This window comes from Bombina bombina, chromosome 12 (assembly GCF_027579735.1).
Source record: "Bombina bombina isolate aBomBom1 chromosome 12, aBomBom1.pri, whole genome shotgun sequence".
NCBI lineage: Eukaryota > Metazoa > Chordata > Amphibia > Anura > Bombinatoridae > Bombina > Bombina bombina.
Window position 1 is genome coordinate 89,138,501 of NC_069510.1, and position 24,619 is coordinate 89,163,119.

General features: G+C 35.7%; 1 protein-coding gene across 1 annotated transcript; it reads right to left on the minus strand.

The window, feature by feature from the left end:
• Window positions 1–3,838: 3,838 nt before the first annotated feature.
• LOC128642601 (myosin-4-like) lies at window positions 3,839–20,553 on the minus strand. Its single transcript, XM_053695371.1, has 40 exons — window positions 20,400–20,553; window positions 16,587–16,802; window positions 16,358–16,501; window positions 15,425–15,581; window positions 15,287–15,314; window positions 15,079–15,193; window positions 13,890–13,982; window positions 13,735–13,798; window positions 13,548–13,646; window positions 13,272–13,375; window positions 13,050–13,188; window positions 12,850–12,968; window positions 12,604–12,753; window positions 12,338–12,508; window positions 11,942–12,248; window positions 11,779–11,849; window positions 11,574–11,661; window positions 11,352–11,469; window positions 10,942–11,065; window positions 10,725–10,861; window positions 10,374–10,629; window positions 10,042–10,284; window positions 9,770–9,946; window positions 9,541–9,686; window positions 9,364–9,454; window positions 8,888–9,277; window positions 8,659–8,785; window positions 8,321–8,439; window positions 7,980–8,176; window positions 7,714–7,897; window positions 7,397–7,562; window positions 7,072–7,196; window positions 6,481–6,789; window positions 6,085–6,288; window positions 5,868–5,993; window positions 5,613–5,783; window positions 5,244–5,348; window positions 5,053–5,148; window positions 4,073–4,207; window positions 3,839–3,975 (listed from the first exon to the last, which is right to left on the minus strand). The coding sequence occupies exons 2-40, from the start codon at window positions 16,785–16,787 to the stop codon at window positions 3,955–3,957; spliced, it is 5,817 nt and encodes a 1,938-aa protein (XP_053551346.1). The 5' UTR covers window positions 16,788–16,802; window positions 20,400–20,553; the 3' UTR covers window positions 3,839–3,954.
• Window positions 20,554–24,619: the final 4,066 nt, after the last annotated feature.

Sequence of the window (24,619 nt, forward strand, 5' to 3'; positions counted from 1 at the left end):
ATGAAAGCAAATCGCTGCACTAGGTGTGTTTTCAGCTTCTCCCATGTACTAGTCAGTGGAGAACTACTATTCCTGCAGTATGGAAGGTAAGCTAGGGTAAACTGTACATGGGAGAAGCTGAAAATACATCTAGTGCCGCTGTATTCAGGATTAGCTTTCATTCCCTCCCCTCCTTTTCTATTCTTGCTTGTTTCTCAGTGAGATCCAGTGACACAGCAGTGATAAATACAAGTGGTGAGCATCACACTGGAGAGAGTAGTGTATCTTGTGCAGCTGCTAGTGACATAGTAGTGCTAAATACAAGTGGTGAGCATCACACTGGAGAGAGTAGTGTACCTCCTGCAGCAGATAGTGACATATCAGTGCTAAATACAAGTGGTGAGCATCACACTGGAGAGAGTATTGTACATTGTGCAGCAGACAGTGACATAGCAGTGCTAAATACAAGTGGTGAGCATCACACTGGAGAGAGTATTGTACATTGTGCAGCAGATAGTGACATATCAGTGCTAAATACAAGTGGTGAGCCTCACACTGGAGAGAGTATTGTACATTGTGCAGCAGATAGTGACACAGCAGTGCTAAATACAAGTGGTGAGCCTCACACGGGAGAGTGTATTGTACATTGTGCAGCAGAAAGTAACAAAGCAGTGCTAAATACAAGTGGTGAGCATCACACTGGAGAGAGTATTGTACATTGTGCAGCAGATAGTGACATAGCAGTGCTAAATACAAGTGGTGAGCATCAAACTGGAGAGAGTATAGTACATTGTGCAGCAGATAGTAACATAGCAGTGCTAAATACATGTGGTGAGCAGCAAAAGATTGAATGAGAGAACAGCACCTCCTATTTAAACTGAGAAAACAAAGCACTTAGATGAATTTTAAAACGTCAGAGTGATTTACATAATTTATTAAACTCTGCGTACAGCTTTGTTTATTTGTTATAACACATATATATATAATAATCTGTGTATATATACATACAATACAAGTATGCATTCTGTGATGTCATCTTGGCAATATCATCTTCAAGTAAATGTGTATAAGGTAATTTGGGGAGACAAGCTAAGAGGAGCACAAAGACTAAGGTTATAGTATATGTGTTTAAAGATTTCTAATGCTAATGAATCTGTTTTTTTCTGTATTTCTTGTGATACATTTGTGGTATGGACCATTAATTTGTGGTATGGCAAGTGCTTTGATTTCTGTGACATCCAAAAATAATACATCCCTCTGTTGTGATAAATTACATTTACTTTTATATACTTATCAATCTCAATTAGACCTTGACTAAAATGTGTCCACCACTAAAATGCATTGTGTGTATATGAGACAGAGTGAAAGTGTGTGTGGGCTGTTTGTGTGTGTGTGTGGGCTGTTTGTGTGTGTGTGTGGGCTGTTTGTGTGTGTGTGTGGGCTGTTTGTGTGTGTGGGCTGTTTGTGTGTGTGTGTGGGGGCTGTTTGTGTGTGTGTGGGGGCTGTGTGTGTGGGCTGTGTGTCTGTGTGTGTGTGGGCTGTGTGTGTGTGTGTGTGTGGGCTGTGTGTCTGTGTGTGTGTGGGCTGTGTGTGTGTGTGTGTGGGCTGTGTGTCTGTGTGTGTGGGGGCTGTGTGTGTGTGTGGGCTGTGTGTGTGTGTGTGTGGGCTGTGTGTGTGTGTGGGCTGTGTGTGTGTGTGGGCTGTGTGTGTGTGTGGGCTGTGTGTGGGCTGTGTGTGTGTGTGTGGGCTGTGTGTGTGTGTGGGCTGTGTGTGTGTGGGCTGTGTGTCTGTGTGTGTGTGGGCTGTGAGTGTGTGTGGGCTGTGTGTGTGTGTGTGTGTGTGTGTGTGGGCTGTGTGTGTGTGTGGGCTGTGTGTGTGTGTGGGCTGTGTGTGTGTGTGGGCTGTGTGTGTGTGGGCTGTGTGTGTGTGTGGGCTGTGTGTGTGTGTGGGCTGTGTGTGTGTGTGGGCTGTGTGTGTATGTGGGCTGTGTGTGTGTGTGTGTGTGTGTGGGCTGTGTGTGTGTGTGGGCTGTGTGTGTGTGTGGGCTGTGTGTGTGTGTGTGTGTGTGTGTGTGTGTGGGCTGTGTGTGTGTGTGGGTTGTGTGTTTGTGGGCTGTGTGTGTGTGTGGGCTGTGTGTGTGTGTGGGCTGTGTGTGTGTGTGTGTGGGCTGGCTGTGTATGTGTCTGAGTGTGTGTATTATATCTGTGCACTGTGTTTGTGTGGTACAGTGCATTGCCCCATTTCTTTTAAGTATTTTTTGTTCTGGATAGAGGCCCGCGCTGTCATTCTGCCTAGGGACCTGCACTTGCTAGGGCGGCACTGACATCTCTGTAATGTTCTTGTTATCATAAGAAAACACATAAAAATAAGGCCCATTTCAACTCAACTGTTCCGAATTGTCAGCATAAATCTTCATTATATACATAAACCGATGTTGCAATAGTATAACTGATGTATTGCAATATATACAATGTTATAGTGCTCCACTTTAGTGGATTTATATGTTTTTTATTTAAAATGTTGTGCATTACCTTAAATGATTTTTCTCCCATTTTTTTTTTTTTAATTAGTAAAAATGGTGGGGGCGGAGTTGGGGCGGAGATTGTGCGGAGTTGGGGGCGGGGATAAAGGGGGCCCCATTTTGTCATCCTGCCTTGGGCCCCGCAATGGCTAGGGCCGGCCCTGACTTACAATCTAGAAGGGTAGGAGTTTGAGAAACAGGAAGTGAGGACTGCATGAGAAAGATGTTAATGCAGAGTTATTTGAGGGAAATGTTAGGTAAGTGAAATTAATTTATTATTGAGTTGGGTGGTAGGCTTCTCTGAACAGAAAAGTCTTCAGGGAGCATTTAAAGGAAGAAAGATTAGGGCAAAGCCTGACAGCACAAGGGAGAGTGTTCCAGAGGGTAGGTGCTGCACGACAGAAGTCCTGCAGTCTAGCATGGAAAGAGGTGATAGTCAAGATGCAAGGAGCAGGTCATTGTTGGATCTTAGTGGATGGGCATATATATGCAGCCACCAATCAGCATCTTGAACCTAGGTTCTTTGCTGCTACTGAGTATACCTAAATAAACCTTTCAGCAAAGGATAACAAGAGAATGAAGCAAATTAAATAATAGAAGTAAGTTGGAAAGTTGTTTAAAATTGCATGTTCTGTCTGAATTATGAATGTCTAATTATGACTTTACTGTCCCTTTAAGTACCTATTTTGATGGTGGAGTCTATTTTACAGATGTGCATTTATTTTCTGGCTTTGCAACTCAGTGAAGTTTTAAACAATTACAAAGTTGGTGGCCCACTATGTGCGTGTGTATATATATATATATGTACACAGTATATATCATCAGTGTATACTAGCTATGCGCATTCAGCAGTTGTGTTTACTGCCGAATGCGTTAGAAGGTGGCCACTCTTGGTATCAGCTGTTTTCAGAGCCTGATTTATTATTATTTTTTATATATATAGGGCTCCATAGTCCCTTACAGAATTTTAAACAAGCTGATTTTAGAATCTTGTCACTCCTGATGTTTCAGAACTACATTACCCATGATGCTTAGGCACTCTGAAGTCTAGTTGACCATCATGGGAAATGTAGTTCTGAAAGGTCCCCATCCCTGCTTTAAAGGATTCTGTTTGTGAATGTGATACACCTACATTACAGTATAATGCTAAAAAAAAAAGGTTTTGTATGATTTTTCTCTATGTGTTGAGTTTTTGATCATCCGGTCCTATATTTCTAAGTGCAAGAGTTAAGATAATTTTCTAATCATGATCTCTATGATGAGTATATCTGCAGTTGTTCAATATTGAAATATAAAATATAGTTTATGGGGAAAAAAAACAAAAAACATTAAACACAATTTTTACAAGTTTGAAATAATTTATTCAGACAGAGGTAGAAAATAGGGTAGGGGGTTTCAAGAAGTGAGAAATTCACATTATGCTAATTTCACAATCTTCCATCAGTAAAGATTCTTTACTCTTCACTTTCAGCTTTCTGCAAAACAAACAAATGGACAAAAGTTATAAATATGACCCACGTCATTCTATCAGTATGAAGACATATAAGTGAAACCAATTTAGTAAAGCCTTACCTTGCCACCGACGTCACGGCTTTTAGCCCTGAGCTTATTCACTTGAGACTCCGCAATATCAGCTCTCTCTTCAGCTTCTTCAAGTTCATGCTGTACCTTCCTGAAACGGCTCAGATGGGAATTGGCTTGTTCCTCCTAAGGAAAAAGAAAATAGGGGGAAATTGGGGAAAAATCAATAACTGGGAAAAAGTGTTTGTTATAAAAATAAAAAGGCTATAAAAACAATTTAATCGACAAATTGAGATATAATGTAACTTATTCTAGAAGCCTATGATTAACTAGTTTTGCATAAAATGTTAATTCATTTTCTACTTTTGTACACTTTATGGGGGTGTGATCTTAAAACATTTGAAACCAAACTGTTTTTTTGATTAAAAAAAATATTGATGTTAAAATATTTTTTACTTTTTTTTAATGAACCAATTGCGTATCATTAAAGTTAAATATAACCCATAATTTTTATTTAAAGGTTTAGATACAAATTTAATACATTTTCCAACTTTTATTATCTATTTTTCGTTCTCTTAGTATACTTTGTTGAAAAAGAACACCTAAGTAGGATCTGTAGCAGCAATACACCATTAGAAGCTAACCAGTGACTCGTTGCTACACATATATGCCTCTTTTCATTGGCTCATCCAATATGCTCAGCTGCAGATCCTACTTAGGTGTTGGAAAAATTGTTTAACATTGTATTCCCTGTCTGAATCATGAAAAAATAGCTTTGTTTTATTTAAATACTTACTTTTGTCCACCCGACCTTATATATGTTTCATCCAATATAATATGGTCAGATTTTTAAATTCTAAATCAAGGTTAGCTCTTTTAAATTAAATGCGGTAGCATCGTGCTGTTCATGCGTTTTATGTAACTAGCGATAGAGGTTATAGTATGTTGCACCAATAATTTAGATGTTTAATTTACATTATAATTTTAACATTTCTAACTTGTGAATTTTTAAAGTAAAGACTTTGACTTACAGCTTCCTCAGATTGTCTCTTGTAGGCTTTAACTTTCAGCTGCAATTTGTCAACCAGATCCTGCAGTCTAAGCACATTCTTCCTGTCCTCCTCAGTCTGAAAGAGAAAAAAATATATATAATAAATCATAAAGAAACAATGAAGATGTAAATATATTTCAGTATACACAAATCATAAATACATGTCCTTACCTGATAGGTCAGTTCCTTCACTCTTCTCTCATATTTGCGCACGCCCTTCACAGCTTCTACACCACGTTTCTGTTCATTTTCCAATTCATTTTCTAGTTCACGCACCTTAAAATGACATTAATGTATCAAAAATTAAAACCTTTATTTCATGTTTGTACATCACCTTGCATAATCTTTCTAAACAAATAGGAAAACTTTCAGGTGCTAATATATACATTTTACCTTGAGGCCTGGGTGTTAAAAGTTATTATTTTTCAGATATTTATTATGTTGAAAGTATGCTACATTGGTCAACAGCATTAGTTGTGGTTTGTTCTTGATGCCTCAGAAAATATGTCTAGCCTTTTGGTTAGTGTATTTTGAACTTACTCTAGACTCGAGTTTTTGAAGCTGCTTCTTGCCACCCTTCAGTGCCAATTGTTCAGCTTCATCCAGACGATGCTGCAGATCCTTCACACTCTGTTCAAGGTTCTTCTTCATTCTCTCCAAGTGGGCACTAGTGTCTTGTTCCTTCTTCAGTTCTTCTGCCATGAGGGCAGCCTATAATAAAAAGGGGAAAATGTATCAATACAAACAACAAAAATAAATTTATATTCATAAATATGGTATAAAAAACCCACATACATCAGTGATGGCTTTCTTAGCTTTTTCTTCAGCATTTCTGGCTTCCTGGACTACATCTTCAACTTCAGATTGGAGCTGAGTAGCATCACTCTCCAGCTTCTTCTTGCTATTGATAAGGCTTGTGTTCTAAAATGTTTTCAAACATATTCTGTTAGTTTTTGCTATATAATCATATATTATTGAGTCTAATATAAATAAAGGAGCACAAAGGTTTCACCTGTGAGTGCAGGAGCTGAACACGTTCACTAGCATCCAGAAGCTCTTGTTCAGCAATTTTACGAGATCTCTCTGTTTGTTCCAGAGCAGCCCTAATCTCCTCAATTTCAGCCTGTTGCAAGGTATTTCTGCGCTCAATCACAGCAACCTGTTCCTTCAGATCCTCCTGTCCTCTCACTGCATCATCCAGGTGCAGCTGAGCATCCTGTTAGGTAATTAAAGAGATTATTACAATTTTCAGTTTAGACACTTCTGTCAAAAATAAAATACAATTACTCTATCTTTTAAAAAGAATACAAGATTTTACTTCACTGACTAACAATGGAATTCACTTTGGAGTTATAAATATATATATATATCCAACACAACTTCAATTTAATCGGTTTCAGTAAAATACCTTCAGCTGTGCCTGAACATTTCTGAGTTGTTTCTGAGCCTCAGCAGCTTGACGGTTGGCATGGCTAAGCTGAATCTCGAGTTCATTCAAGTCTCCTTCCATCTTCTTCTTCAGTCTCAGAGCATCATTTCTGCTTCTGATTTCTGAGTCTAAGGTGCTCTGCATGGTGTCAATAGCTCTCTGGCTGTTCCTCTTCAGTTGTTCAAGTTCTTCATCCTTCTCTGCAATTTTCCTGTCAACTTCAGATTTCACTTGATTCAACTCAAGCTGGACACGCAGAATCTTAGCTTCCTCGTGTTCCAAAGATCCCTTAAAACAAATTATACAAATATATATTAAAATGATATAATTAGCTGTACAAGTTTTATACTACATAAATATTGTGGATCAATTTTAATGCCAACTTTGGTAGGAAATTCTTTAGTTGATGGTTAGTACACTTCTAACTATTTTTCTCCACATAGCAAGTATGACCATTAAATTAGGTTTGTCTTTATGTTTAATTCTGTCATTCAAACTTCCTTCAAGCTAGGTTTTAACTTGTATTACTGCTTCTATTGCTTGTAGAATATTACATTTTCCATGACTTACTTCTGCTTCCTCCAAGGCAGCCTGCAGATCCCCCTTTTCCTGTTCAACTTGTTTCTTTGCTTTCTCCAACTCATTTATTGATTTGCCAGTTTCACCAATTTGTTCAGTCAGATCTGAGATCTCCTCTGTAAGTGAGAATGTCAATATTTTTTTTATGATATTGCACTTACTAAGTAAAGGGATACAACTGTATGCAATTTAGATAAAAAACAAATAGCGTTAGACATCTATTTCTGGAAAGATGTCCATGTTTTATATCTTTGTTATCTATTACAAACACAGACTGAAATGCCACCCAAGAAGCAGTGCTGTATATCAAACATACGTTGCAAGTTCTTGTTTTCCCGTTTCAAGGTTTCAACTTGTTCCAAAGACTCCTCATAAGCATTCTTCATCTTGAAGATCTCTGTGCTCAGTGAACGGGCTTCTTTCAGAGCTGCCTCTAGTTCGGCCTGTCCCTCTTCATATTTCTGTTTCCATTCAACCAGAACCTGTTAAAAACAAGTATTTTCATTCGTTAAGATGTTTCAGTTCATAAAGTATTAATACTTTATTTTAAATTGTTAAATATCAACAAAGATTTTAACATAAAACAAATGACCACTTATGTTAAAACACCATAATATTATGCTTTTAATGTACCTTATCAAAGTTCCTTTGCTTTTTGTCAAGAGCAGCTGCTGCACTATTTGCTCTTTCGACATCCACCATCAGGTCCTCCACTTCAGACTGCAGCCTCTGTTTGGTCTTTTCCAAGGATGCACACTTAGAGTTCACAGCCTCTACTTGCTCCTCAGCATCTTGTAAACGCTGAGCAAGCTTCTTCCTGAAAATGTGAAAATAAATAATTGTTAGCAGGGATTTTTAAACATAGTTATGTAAATTTGATCTAAATATTATGAACATACTTGGCCTCTTCCAGCTCCTCAGTCCTCTGAATGGCATCAGTTTCATATTTGGTTCTCCATTGGGCAACTTCGCCATTTGCTTTAGACAAAGTGCGCTGAAGCTCGGCCTTTGCTTCTTGTTCTTCTTCATATTGCTCACGAAGCAGGTCATTGTCATGGCGAGATGATTGCAGTGCATGAGCAAGGGCATTCTTAGCCTGAAAGGATAATATTCTTATATATATTCCTATATATTATATAAACTTATATTGGTTAATAAGACATTAAAGATGTTATAATATATTATATGTGCTTGTTGATGTGTTATTGAATATTAGTATTCTCTAGTTTAATTCTGGTACCTTTGTTTCCTCCTCCAGTTGCCTCTTCAGTTCTTCAACTTGCTGAGTGAATCCCTGCTTTCCTCTTGACAGCTGTGAAACCAGAGACTCCTTTTCTTCAAGTTGACGTGAAAGCTCACCTGTGTCAATTATTTAATGTATGATTAAACAACACAGACCATTAATTTGGTTAGCAAAATGTTTTAATATTTGTAGATTTTATATTTTTTCATAAATGTAAACCACAATATATATAGTTTTTTTTTTTTAAATAAACGTTTGTTAACATTAGGTTAATATCACATATGGTGGGATGTTTTAATGTATAACATAAATACTTTTTAAGATATATACTATACCATTCTCAGTCTGGAGTCTTGCCCGTTGAGTACTGATGTCATTGAGAAGACGTTGATGCTCATCATCCTTTGCCTTCACTTCACTGAGTTGGTCCTCAATTACTCTGTTAAGTTTTTCAAGGTTGGCCTTCAGGACAAATATAAAATGTTATCCTAATACCTATAATTTATTCTGTTACTTAGCAGTTATTTAAAAATTTTAAAATTCTTTAAATAACATTTTTTTTACCTTTGATTTGGAGACATTCTCCAAGTTGCTAGCGAGGTCATCAATTTCCATCTTAAACTCGCTCTTTTCTTTCTCAAGCTTCTGCTTAACACGTTGCAGGTTATCAATTTGTTCCCCAAGCTCAGCAACACTGTCAGCATGTTTCTTGCGCAAAGATGCAGATATGGCTTCATTCTGAAGAGTGGCCTCTTCCAGGTCACGTCTTAATTTCTGGAACTCAGCTTCACGTTTCTTGTTCACCTCAATCTGGGCAGATGTTGCTCCTCCCGCCTCTTCTAGCCTCTCACTGATTTCCTCGAGTTCCCTGGAGAGATCAGCCCTCTGTTTCTCAACCTTGGCACGAGCTGCACGTTCAGCTTCTATCTCCTCCTCAAGTTCTTCAATACGAGCCTAGGAGGTGGAAAAGAACATTCATTATAAATAAAATAAAAATAAAGTGCTATGTATAGTCCATAATCTATATTCTACAATCATACCTGCAGTTCCTTGATCTTTTTCTGCAGCTGAGAACCAAGTGTTTGTTCATCCTCAATTTTGCTTTGCAGCTGGCTGATTTCAAAGTCCTTCCTGCATTAAAAAAATAATATTAGTTATTTTACAAATTTAGAAATACTTACAATTTGTTAAATAATAATAAACATAAATGTACTAACTTCTTGAGTTTTTCATCTGTTTGCTGCTTGTCATTTTCAAGATCCATGACTGTTTCCTGAGACAGCTTAAGATCACCTTCAAGTTTTCTCTTGGCTCTTTCAAGGTCAAGACGAAGTTTCTTCTCTTGTTCCAGGGATCCTTCCAACTATTGGATGCAAATACATTTTTAATTTTAGAACTATGCTTTGAAAACCATTAAACAAAATAAAAAGTACCATTATTGCTTACATCATCTACTTGTTGTTCCAGCTTAGTTTTAGCCTTTGTCAAAGAGCTGACTTTGTCCTCTTCAGCCTGAAGATCATCAAGTGTTTGTTGGTGAGCCTCTTGGAGTGCTTTCTTTTCCTTGGAAACCTTTGAGATGTTCTCATCAAGTGCTGCCAGCTCTTCAGTAAGATTTTTAACCTAAATGTAGACCAAAATACCAATATAAGGTACAATTACAATTTTAATATTTCCATTATTATATAGTACTGATGCATTGAAACCATTGATCGAACCTTGTTTTCTGTGGCATGCTTTTCCTTTTCAACTTTAGCCAAGGTAAGCTCCAGGTCATCAATGTCTTTCTTCAGCTCTGAGCATTCGTCCTCCAACTTCCTCTTCTTGGCTGTTAGCTCAGCATTGCTTTCCTCCTCATCCTCAAGTCTCTCTGTAATTTCCTTGATCTTAGACTCCAGTTGGATTTTGGCTTTAATGAGCCCTTCACATCTTTCTTCAGCATCAGCCAGGCTTTCACCTTCCTATTTCAATATGAGTTGCACATCAGCAAGCTGCATTACTAAAGTGAATTTATTTATTTAAACATCTGTTCATATTTGTTTTTACTTACAGACTGGGATTGTAGGAGTAATTCATTCTTCTCCTGCAGAAGGGCAATCATTTTTTCTTCTAGTTCCTTCTTTTTTGCTTCTGCCTTGACCAGAGCCTCCTTGGTTTTTTCAAACTCCTCTTTCATGTTTGCCATTTCCTTTTCAGTCTCAGCACTCTTCAAAAGAGGTTTAATTTTGAAGTACAGCTTCATCCATGGCCAGTTTTTGACATTTGTGAAAGATCTGACATTGTACTGGATGATGAAGATTGCCTCTCTTTGTGGTAATGAACAGATTGTTAGAATGTGTATAAAAAACTTTACAGCAGAAAAAATACATATTGAAAAAGGATAACACAATGTAAATAATACCTTCTTTCCATCATCTTTTTAAATTCAATTCTCATCAGGTATCCTCTGCAAAGAGCTTGAGTGCAAGTGATGAGCTGTGCCAATTTTTCATCTCTCATTTCTTCCAAGGTACCCAGGAGACCAGCCTTGAAGAACACCTTTAAGCAAAGACGACCATATAAACATTTTGAAAAAAGATGCTGTATTAGTAAATTAATTAATATGTGGTTATTTGTACCTTGGTGTGTCCAAATTTGTACTGAGAGTGATCAACATCAATAGATCCCAAAAGTTTCTCAGACGCTTTCTTGCTGTCAATGAACTCTCCAGTTGGGATTGCACTTGCATTCAGTACCTTGTACCTTTTAGCAAAACAAGTTAAAAGAGAATAAAATAAAATATATCATGCATATTAAAATGAAGCATTTAAATACGTGAAACATTTTTGCTTAAGTATTTAAAATTATATTGTTTACTTGATTTAGAAAATAAAAGGGAATTCATGAAACTCATCGATCACTTGCTAATAAATACATCTCTAGTAGATTTATGGGCAAAAGTTAAAATGCATTGTAAAATTTAAAGTTACGTTTTTTTTTTTATAAAACAGATATACTTTGAGGGATGAAACAAAGTTAGGATATTTACCGTTGTTTAAAGTCAGCATAGAGGATTCTGCTTGGGAATCCTTTTCTGCAGATTCTGATACCTTCCAACACACCGTTGCATCTCAGCTGATGGATAATCAGATGGTTTTCCATAATACCTGGTGGCAAAGAATAATATTAGTTACAACAGACAGGTGTGTAGGGAGTGACACAATTAAGTAAAAATATTTGGCATTTCATTAAGTGAAAAGGGATACTTTACCAGGAGTCTTAGACTCATTTGGAATCAGACAGCGTACAAAATGAGGATGAGTGCTTCTCAAGGTGGTCATCAGCTTGTTCAAATTTTCCTGAAAGATAATATATTAAAATTTATATTTTCCATTTGTTTAACTATGTTTGCAATCATTCCTTAGAATTTACATATGCTAAGTGTAAACTATCTTATAGGTTATAGAGATACTGACCCTGAACAAAGCAGACACTGTCTGGAAAGCACCACCCTTCTTCTTCTTTCCACCCTTTCCACCACTATCAGCTGTTTAAGAAAATATTGAAATGATTAATTTCACAAAACTCTCTTATTTTTAACACTAGAACAAAAGCTGAAAACAGAAATTAAATAATTACCTTCTGGAGCATTATGTGCGGCGTAGAGGAAGGCCAACAGTTTCACTGAAGACTTCTGGTAGAGCTGTACAACTGAATCGTTCAGTGGATCCTTATTCTTTTCCAGCCAGCCGCTAATGTTATAATCCACAGTACCAGCATAATGAACCAGAGAGAAGTGAGCTTCAGGCCTTCCTTTGACAGGCTTGGGCTTCTCAAAGTTCTTGCACTTGCCCAGATGCTGCTCATACAGTTTGTTCTTGAAGGAAGTGTCAGTAGCCTTGGGGAACATGCACTCTTCTTCAAGGATTGAGAAAATGCCCATAGGCTGTAAATACAAATTACACCGGGTAAATTCAATACAAAATTTGGTTTGTTTCTTAGTACCAAGAAGAAATATTTAATTTTAGGACTCACCTTCTCAATAAGCTCAATGCAGGCAGCCAGATCCATACCAAAGTCAATGAATTCCCAGTCAATTCCTTCTTTCTTGTACTCCTCCTGTTCCAGGACGAACATGTGGTGGTTGAAGAACTGTTGCAGTTTTTCATTGGTGAAGTTGATGCAGAGCTGCTCCAAGCTGTTGAACTGTAAATGCCAAAGTAAATGTAAGAAATGTATTCCATTGTTTGTTTGATATACACTATCAGTATAGCAACAGAATATTTTTTTTTATGACTTACATCAAAAATTTCAAATCCAGCAATATCCAGCACACCAATGAAGAACTGTCTGGGCTGCTTAGTATCAAGCTGTTGGTTGATACGTGTCACCATCCACAAGAACAGTTTCTCAAAAACGGACTTGCAGAGAGCACCCACAGCGTTGTAGACCTAAGGGAAATAACAGTAAAATAAAGTAGTGAACTCTAAAACTGAACTTTTGAATCTTTTTAATTCATCTGGTCATTTATTTATTTTTTAAATTACCTGTGGCACAGTCTGACCCTTAGTAACATATTCATTGCCGACTTTTACTCTTGGGTAGCACAAAGCTTTTAGCATATCAGCTGAGTTCAGGCCCATCAAATAGGCAATTTTGTCAGCAACTGCAAATAAAAAGATATACTTTTAGTCTCTGAGCTAGTCATTAACATTTTAGCTGAGCAACAGATAGCAATAGCACAAACCTTCAGTGCCCTCAGGCTCGGCCTGTTCCTCTCTTTGCTTATTCTTGAATTTCAAGTTTCCATGATGCATGACTGCACCGGTCATTTTGTAGATTCCAACCTTTTCATCTGAGTTGAAACCAAGGACATCAATGGCACTCTGTGGATTAAAACACGATGTTCATTCGCTTTCAATATTGAAAGTAATGTGCTGTTGTTGTCAAGCATATACTTAATACTTACATCTGTGGCCATAAATTCTTCCACATCATCAATACTCTTCACAACAATCTCACCCTGACTGATGGAAGGATAGTCATATGGGTTTGTGGTAATCAGAAGCATCTCTAAAAAACAACAGAGATACACAACATTAGACATGAAATATACTGAGAAGTTATATGATTGATTAATGTGACACTTAAAGTTAATCTAATTATAAATGGCTGCTTAATATTCTTTATAATTGGGGAGGTAGAATTTTACTTTGAAGAAGAAGAAAAAATAATGAGAAATTACCAACAATCTCTGGTTTTGCATTTGTCATGAGCTGGTAGAAGATGTGGTAGCTTCTTTCAGCTGACAGTTGGAAAGTAACTCTGGACTTCTCCAGCAGATCTTTAGAAAGATATAGTGAAATACAGATTAATAAAACAAAATACTTTCTCTGGAATGATCATAAAGTCATGAGCAAATTGTTTCTTACATGTCTCAATATCAGCTGAAGACAGTTTTCCAGTGGTTCCAAAGTGAATTCTAATGAATTTACCCTAAATATCAACAATGAAGGAAAACAAGGTTACCATAATAGAAACACGATTAAACCGATGCGAACTAGGAAATCTATATTATATTACTTACGAAACGAGATGAGTTGTCATTTCTCACTGTCTTGGCATTACCAAAGGCTTCCAGCAGAGGGTTGGCCTGGATGATTTGATCTTCCAGACTTCCCTAAAATCAAATATTCCTTTTATTTAGGTTGCACCAAATTCTTAGTTGATAGATTGCACTATATTGCCTCTAATAATAACATATGTCTCATTTATAAGGTTGGATTATAGGTGATGTCAATATAAATCAATATAATTGTCATTATTTTAATTTTAAAAATGTATTTAATCTGAGTTATAGGGGCCTATCTATCAATCTCCGTATGGAGCTTGAAGCCCAGAGTTTCTGATGAGCCCAGAAACACCAGTTATGAAGTAGCGGTCTAAAGACCGCTGCTCCATAACCTGTCCACCTGCTCTGAGGAGGCGGACAGACATTGCCGCAATTCAATCAGATCGAATACGATCGGGTTGATTGACACTGATTGCTAGCGGCCGATAGGGGGGCGGCGTTGCACCAGCAGTTCACAAGAGCTGCTGGTGCAATGCGGAGAGCGTTTGCTCTCCACATTCAGCGAGGTCTGTCGGACATGATCCGCAATTTTGGATCATGTCCGACAGGCCTTTCATAAATAGACCCCATATAGGCAAAACATTTTTTTAATAAAAAGCCATTTATTCATGAAACCCATCCTCTCCAAATTACGTTTTGTGTGTTAGTAAGATTAACAAATACATTGCAATGGGATTAATGATTTTACAATTATTGGGCAATTTAATATTGAAATGAAGGAACAGTTATTTTAAATACATTTTTCTATAATCAGTGTAACCGATTCAGCTATCTTTTAAAGGGACTTGAACCCCAATTTTTTTATTTCATGATTTAGAAAAGGCATATAATATTAAACAACTTTCCAATTTACTGCTATTGTCTAATTTTCTCACTCCTCTTGATATCCTTAGTTGAAAAGCATATCTAAATATGCTCTGTAGCTGCTGATTGATGGCTGCACATAGATGCCTTGTGTGATTGGCTCACCCATTTTCATTACTATTTCTTGAACAAAGGATATTTGAAGAATGAAGCAAACTAAATAATAGAAGTAAATTGTAATGTTGTTTAAATTGTATTCTCTGAATCATGAAATAAACATTTTTGGTTTAATGTCCCTTTACCTTAAGGAACTAGTGTAGATATAGAGATTCTATTATACCTGCAAACTGTTGGTGAGCTCCTTTTTCTTTCCAGCGTCTCCAAGAGCTGCAATTGTTGCAAAGTACTGGATGACACGCTTGGTGTTCACAGTCTTACCGGCACCAGATTCTCCACTGGAGATGAAAGGAAAATAAACGTTCAGTCTAATAAATGAAGATACAATGCTAATATACAGACTGAATATGCAGATGAAACATTTTACTTACGTAATCAGGACAGACTGATTTTCACGATCTGGGGACAAAGGAGAAAAATTACAGGTACATTCGTAATCATATAAGTGAACTAATCTACATATAGATGTGTTAGATATGCAGATAAATAAGTTAATAAAGGAATGATACCTGTTAACATGGCCTGATAGGCATTATCAGAGAGGGCGAAGATATGTGGTGGGGCTTCCATACGCTTCTTCCCTCTGTAGCCGGCAACAACTTCTGGGTTGTACACTGGCAGCCATTTGTATGGATTGACAGTGACACAGAAAAGACCAGAGTATGTCTGAAAGGTATCACAGAAAAACAAGAATGTTTATTCTGAATGCTTTATGGATTGTTAGACACTTAATTCTGAGTCTTATCCAATTTATCTTATAGTTTAAAGGGACAGTCAACACTAAAATTGTTATTGTTTAAAAAAATAGACAATGCATTTACTACCCACTCCCCAGCTTTAGACAACCAACATTGTTATATTAATATACTTTATAACATTTAAACCTCTACATTTCTGCCTGTTTCTAAGTCACTATAGGCAGCCTCTTAATCACATGCTTTTTTATTTGCGTTTGACAACAGAAGACTGCTCATTCATGTGAGCCATATAGATTATTATTATTATTATACTTTATTTATGAAGTGCCAACATATTCTGCAGCGCTGTCCATGGGTACAATTAATTTAAATAAAACAGTGCTAACGCCCGTGGAGTTATTTAAGAGCTAGCACAACACAGCACTAATTGGCTAAAATGTCAATAGATAATAAATAAAAAGTCATGTGATCAGGGGCAGTCTGCAGAGGCTTAGATACAAGGTAATCACAGAGGTAAAAAGTGTATTAATATAACTGTGTTGGTTATGCAAAACTTTGGAATAGGTAATAAAGGGATTATCTATCTTTTAAAACAATAACAATTCTGGTGTAGACTGTCCCTTTAAATAAACACACTTACCTATCTGATGTTTCTTTATAAGCTAAAATGTTTTATATTATAACTGACTAGATATTTCAGTAATTATAAGATTTGAGACTTCAGTTAAAAGTAACCAGACTTACGTAAATCATCCATGCTGCATAACGTTCTTTGAGATTGTACAGCACAGAGGCTTCATTCAGATGGGTCATCATGGCCATGTCTTCAATTTTATCATACTTGGGGGGATTTTGAGGGTAAACTTGACTTTCTTTAACAGTTACGGTCTGGAATGGAAAGAAACAAAATGACATTGAATGTAATAAAACGTGTAACTTAGCCCTATTAAGTTAAAAATCTTTTTTTCCTTACCCTGCCATCATCAGTTTTGACAGTGACTTTGCTATCTTCCCGAGCAGTGACTAAACCTTTCACATAAAGCTCCTTTTGGTCATCCACGTAACAGGTGTTCTTGGCATCAAAAGGTTTGTTCTGGGCCTCCAATCTCTCTTTATCAGATTTGCGGAGAAATTGAGCAGCCTCTCCAAAAATGGACATTTCCCCGTCACCCATGGTTGCTGTAAATTCCTGTAAGAAAGTTTTTTATTTAGAATTGAACTTGATTATTTTATTATAGGGATGTTACAATACAAGTAAAACCCCATCTCATGGAAAACCTTGCTACTATTGTGTATGGGGTGAAGTAAATCTATAGTACGTAACTTTTCAATATTTTTGCCCTATACTGGACATATTACTGCTTGGGAGATTTGCTGAAAACTAGGAATACACACAATACATGCATATTGCTCAAAATGTGGGACATATTCCTTATTTAACTATTAAATCAATGGGTGTAAAGTTTTAGTTTCCGAAATGTAATGGGTGCCACCATGTTGAATCCTTGGTTTTTCTTATCTTATTTACGGCTAGATTACAAATGGAGTACTATTTTAATGTGCGCTCGTGAAGGGGCAAATTTGGCCGTTTACGGGCGCACGTTAGATAACCAGTCAGTACAAGTGGCTGGATAATGCTCCTGTGAGCTTGTAGGAGCACTTTGTGCTAAGTGCAATAAACTAGAGGTCAGACATCTGGTTAATAAAAAAAAGTTGCCCTAAATACCCCCCAAATAAAGTTGACAGGTCCTTTTAATAAAATAAAAATATAAGCATTTTTTTTTTAAACGGCACAATGCAGTTATAAGGTGTTAAAGTGCAGGGATGTGGGGTGTGAGACAAAAGACACTCTGAAAGTGCCTTAATATTGCGGTCTATGGGGACTGTGATTGTACTCTAACTATATATGTATATGCTTATATACATATATATTTATATGTCAATATGTGTATATACACATATAAACACACACACACACACATATATATATTTATATGTCAATATGTGTATATACACATATAAACACACACACACACACATATATATATTTATATGTCAATATGTGTATATACACATATAAACACACACACACACATATATATATATTTATATGTCAATATGTGTATATACACATATAAACACACACACACACACATATATATATTTATATGTCAATATGTGTATATACACATATAAACACACACACACACACATATATATATTTATATGTCAATATGTGTATATACACATATAAACACACACACACACATATATATATATTTATATGTCAATATGTGTATATACACATATAAACACACACACACACACATATATATATTTATATGTCAATATGTGTATATACACATATAAACACACACACACACATATATATATATTTATATGTCAATATGTGTATATACACATATAAACACACACACACACATATATATATATTTATATGTTAATATGTGTATATACACATATAAACACACACACACACATATATATATATTTATATGTTAATATGTGTATATACACATATAAACACACACACACACATATATATATATATATATATATCCATATATATATTTAATTTGTTGCCCAATACTGTGTGACTTACCCCCTGCACTGCACTAGGTACTTTGCCCTGTTTCACAGCATGAAAACAGGGGTTCCCATTGAAGCCTATGGGAGCACACTCTCATTAGTGAAAGGCTCCAAGGCAAAGCGAACGCAAGGTCGCGTTCACATTGTGCTTAACTTGTAATACCAGTGCACATTTGCGTGCACTGGTATTACTGAGTGGACTGCAAATATCGCACTCGCGAAAGTGTAATTGTTACTCAACTCGTAATCTAGGTCTTTTTCGGCTGAGGATAGCTAGGGACAGATATAAATGAGATGCTAAAATAAGCAAAGATTAGCTGTATAGCAGAATTGAGCTTATAGAGTCTGGAGGCTGCACCAATTGTTGTGGGAACCAGGAAACTCCACATTTCCAGAAAAGGGGGCAAAATAAATAATAAAATAATATAGTGAAGTTTTTACTACACAATATAAGACATTTTATATTGCATTCTTTAAGTGTTCCCTTTAAATACTATAAGCAGTCATTACTACACACTTACTTTTTTTTTAGAAACGTATCACTTAAATGTATTATGACACATATATAAGTAACATTAGATTTAAATATCATACTATATACAGTATATATATTTATATATATACAGAATATATATATATATATATATAAATGTATATATAAATATCTATATTTTAAAATGTCAAGGATGTATGTCACAACACATTTTAGTACTTATAAAGTTCATGCGTATTAATGAAAAAATAATCAGTTAGTCTGACTTTAATAAAATATTATTTTTTTTAAATGCATTTTTTATTCTCAGCTTTAACAAATAACCTTAAAGTCTGTTATATATCTGTCTGCTAAATTACTAGTTGTTACCTGGAACTAAATTATTATACATACAAATTTGACTAATTTGTTAGTTTTAAAAAAGAAAATGTAATTTTGCACACAAAACAAAAAAAAATTGGGAGATAAATTCCAACTTTAATGGAATCAAGGCTGAAAATAGGCGTTATTAATGCAAATTCAATCTATATGAAAGAGAGGAAAATATCCCTGTGCTATACTTATTGTAATAAAAGGATTAGTTTAACTGACAGTAGTAGATCAATTAGTGAAAAAACAGAATTAAAATGTAACCTTGATTAGTACACTATAAAGATTATCCATAAAAAATACTATTATAATATGATTAACAATAAAAAGCAGCAGGTTATATTTTGATCTAATTCACAATAAAAAATAAACATGGATGCCCAATAGCAATCGGGGTGCTAACAAAATAATTACATGACAGAAGACCCAAGATAACTGATTTCTACAAAAATAGGACATTTAATGCCTCTAAAAAATGCACCAAATAACAGGATGGGTGGCCAATGCCAAATATAGCTAAAGCTAAACACTTAGAGTGACATTTGTGTGACAAGCACACATGTGTGCACAGGCCACTTAGTCTAGCACAGACATAGAATGTAAAGATATTTCAACAACTTAGTGTTTTACTTTCATCACTAAATTGGACTGTTGGCACTTTTAAGAATTGGGGGATTAGACCAGTAATAATTGGAGTTGCCTTTTACCCCTTAACACCCTTAAAACCAGTATTAGAATGGAGAATGTTTTCAAGTTTGAAGATTTTAGTGAATAGATTCCTTTTTCAAAGGGACATGAAACCTAACATTTTTCTTTGATGTTTCAGATAGAGAATACATTTTTAAACAACTTTCCAATTTACTCCTATTATCAATTTTGCTTCATTCGCTTGGTATCCCTTATTAAAAGAGCAGCAATGCACTACTGGGAGTTAGCTGAACACATTGATAAGCCAATGAAAAGAGGCATACATGTTCAGCCACCAATCAGCAGCTAGCTCAGTGGCTCAGAGCTAGCTGCTGATTGGTGGCTGAACATATTGATAAGCCAATGAAAAGAGGCATACATGTTCAGCCACCAATCAGCAGCTAGCTCTGAGCCACTGAGCCTATCTAGGTATGCTTTTCAACAAAGAATACCAACAGAACTAAGCGAACTGGACAATAGAAGCAAATTGGAAAGTTGTTTAAAATTGTATGCCCTATATAAATCATGAAAGAGAAATTATGGACCTCATGTCCCTTTAATGATTGGAAAGCTTTGTTTACTAGGGGAATAAGCTTAACATCCACTTGAATCTGGCCAAACGCTTACCCTTCAGAACAGCAGAGAAAGAAGATGTATGGTGCCCCCCCTGTAAAAAAAAGAGAGAGTGTTAGAATTATTGGTAGAAATCTATATTATACAAGATTGCTACAATATGTATCCTATAGGTAATGGTTACAATGCATTTATTGTATTATATAACCTGTACTGTGGATTACTTTGTAAGATATGTCCAGTTTAAATTGATAAATGTGTTTGCACTAATTACTTTAAAATAATTGGCAGTTAAAAATAGTAAATAGTAGGTACTGTATGTTTATGTTTTAATGACTGTAAATTGGGTGTGCTGGTAACTCTCCCTACACAACAAAGCGCTTCTGCATGTACTCACCAAGGTCTGAAGTAAATTGCTATACTCCCAAGGCAGGTTTATATAGCTGAGGCCACTGCCTACTCAACACAGCTTGTTCCATTAAAGGAAGCAGTCTACACATTGCCTTAACAGTGAACCCAAAACCAAAGTTGTTTGTTCATCACAAATAAAAATAACCCACATAATATTTTACATTGCAGGAGGCTCCCACAACCCAGATACATTGGTAGCAACTGCTCTGGTCTGCAATCTGTCACTTGGATGGTTGGCTTAGCAATGGGATTATTTTTCACTTCGTTCAGGAAGCTCTGAATCAGGGAAACTGTTCACATGTGCATTGATCAGCTTTATTGCTGGAACAGTTGTGTTCCTATTGCCATAGTTTGTATGTGAGTGTATATATATATATATATATATATATATATATATATATATATATATATATATATATATATATATATATATATATAAAGATAGATAGATACTTGATAGATGGATAGATAGATATATAGATAGATACTTAGATAGACCAGCAGACAGAGAGATAGATGGATGGATAGATAGATAGATAGATAGATAGATAGATAGATAGATAGATAGATAGATGATAAATAAATAGATAGATAGATACTTACATCAACTGACAGAAAGATAGATAGAAAGATAGATAGATAGGTTATATAAAGATAGATAGAAGGATAGATACTTCATAGATAGATACTTAGATAGACGGACAGAGAGATAGATAGAAGGATAGATAGAGAGATAGATACATACATACATACTTAGACAGACGGACAAAGAGATAGATGATAGGTGATAAATAGATAGATACATTATAGATAGATATAAGGAAAGATAGATACAGTAGAATGATGATAGATAGGTGATAAGATAGATACATGATAGATAGATGATAGATAGATACTTAGATAGACAGATGGACAGAGATATAGATAGATAGATAGATAGATAGATAGATAGATAGATGGATAGATAGAAGGATAGATAGATAGATAGATAGATAGATATAAAACATTTACTTAAACACTCAAGTAATTGGATATTTACCAGAACTTTTCGCAGGATGTTTTCTTCATTTAGCTACGTATCAGTTTTTAGTTTAATAGCTGTACATTAGTTATTTACTATAATGTAATAAATAGAATAAAGTATGCATTTGTTTAAATAAGCAGTACAGTGTAGATTATTTAAACAAAAACATAATAAATATGTTTTTAAACATATGTGGGTTATATTTACAAACATTTAACTTTATATGTTAGCAGATGATTATTTTAAATTATGAGAGTGAGATGATCTAGGAACATTTGAACCTTAAAGGACCAATCAACACAGTAGATTTGCATAATCAACAAATGCAAGATAACAAGACAATGCAATAGCACTTAGTCGGAACTTCAAATGAGTAGTAGATTTTTTTCTGACAATTTTAAAAGTTATGTCTATTTTCACTCCCCCTGTACCATGTGACAGCCATCAGCCAATCACAAATGCATACAAGTACCATGTGACAGCCATCAGCCATTCACAAATGCATACACACTTATTCTTGCACATGCTCAGTAGGAGCTAGTGACTCAAAAAGTTTGAATATAAAAAGACTGTGCACATTTTGATAATGGAAGTAAATTGGAAAGTTGTTTAAAATGTAATGCTGTATCTGAATAAGGAAAGTTTAATTTTAACTTGAGTGTCCCTTTAAATATTTTACTAACAAATAAACCTTTGTTACCATTATTTATTTTTTGTTTTAAACTTTATTAATTCTTAAAGTGAAGGTAAAGTTACCTTCATGAACACAAGAGGGAAAACGATGGCACTACCAAGGTTGTTGCCCTAAATGTTTATAAACAATTAAACCCTGTATTGTATAGTAGGGTATAAAAAGCTATAGGGCGGGTGCTGTACATAGGAAAGAAAAAATACAAGTAACAAATTCAGTTAGAAACTGAACAAGAATGTACTGATAGCACTCAACAAACCATTATCGCAAAAATAATGAATATAAGAACAGCAAAATACATGTCGAAAGTCTGGTTAAGGACAAATTAAAACTTAACTTTTATTACTAATTTCAATAAAAACAGGTGAGCAAATTAGGAAAAGGGTGGCCTAAAATTTAAAAACACAGTAACGTGGAATCCACTGGGCCTCAAGGATGTATCAAAGTCAGAGCTGCATATATAAGTGAAACTAAGTCTCTGGGTCTCGGTTTAAACACCCAATAGTGGGGTAGTAATGCGAGTAACCAGGGAAGGGGTCCGTCCCAGAAGGTGCGATCTGGGACGGATAGATATGTAAGTACCGCTGAAATAGGGGTTCAAATTAGATAACAATGCGGAGAACAACAGATAAAAGTGAACTTCCAGAGCAATGCTGGAAGGGGCACACTCCGGGGGAGCTGGATATATAATACTGGGTTCTATGTATACAAAAGCCTAGGGTCAGGCTAACTAATAGAGTGGGTACCTTCATGTCTATCGCTAATATAATTCTTTGTTTAAAATCAATAGCACTTTAATTCATCAATTTTCTTGTAATGTAGTGTAGTGTAAATCAAGTTATCGCTGTTTTAACTCACTTTTTTAATGACGCAAATACAACCCGTTATTTTTATTTTTTTTCGTTCTTGATCACGTTTTCCTTTGCGCCAATTGAAAATCTGGCCGTTAGGCGGCCATCACCCCACCTCACCCCCCTATTTAATGTTATGCGCATGCTCTTCAATTTATTTCTTGTCTAAATCCACGCGCGCTCCTGTTTCGCGCATGCATACTGGGATTACTTAGAAATTCCCATAATACGTCATCGTATTATTATTACAGGCTACTCCGATACAGACGAATGCATCACTTTACCCCTCAAACTGTTAATTGGAAGTAAGTACCACTGACCGGAAATTTTAAATATGTTCATTTTTAATCTAATTGCTCATTAACATATTTTATCTCTGACAGTATAGTAGTCAATGAATATAGTAATTTATTGACTACTTTGTGTCAACGGCGATTGGCGCATGCGTAGTTGGAATCAACTTTGTGAACACGCTTTGGTGGAACCGAAGATGTCACACTCAGGAGTACAAGGAAGTAGCGGAAGGGAGGAGTCGGCCGCAAGACGGTACTGACTTTCAAAAATAAATATTATAAAAACTATAGCTAAAAGATAAAAAATATATTAGCGACTGGATTAAGGTGCTATAAATAAATACTTGACCAATTTCAATAGCTGTTAAATTTACCTTCACTTTAATTTTATAGGGACAGTCAACACCAGAATTTTTGTTGTTTAAAAAGAGAGATAATCTCTTTATTACCCATTCTCCAGTTTTGCATAACCAACACAGTTATAATAATACACTTTTTACCTCTGTAATTACCTTGTATCTAAGCCTCTGCAAACTGCCCCCTTATTTCAGTTATTTTGAGAGACTTGCACTTTAGCCAATCAGTGCTCACTCCTAGGTAACTTCACGTGCGTGAGCTCAAAGTTATCTATATGAAACACATGAACTAATGCCCTCTAGTGGTGAAAAAATAAAACAAAACTTTCAGATTAGAGGCGGCCTTCAAGGACTAAGAAATTAGCATATGAAACTCCTAGGTTTAGCTTTCAGCTTAGAATACCAAGAGAACAAAGGAAAAATGGTGATAAAAGTAAATTGGAAAGTTTTTTAAAATTACATGCCCTATTTGAATCATGCATGCGCGCTGCATAATTTGCCTAGTTTGCCTAGTGTTAAATTGTATGAGGAGGGAGTGGGAGGGGGGAATCAATATTTGGCAAGTGATCTGGGAGGGGGAGGGGGGTAGAGTATTGAGGGGGGCAGCTACACTACAGAAAATTTGGGTATCATTTAATTATTAACAAA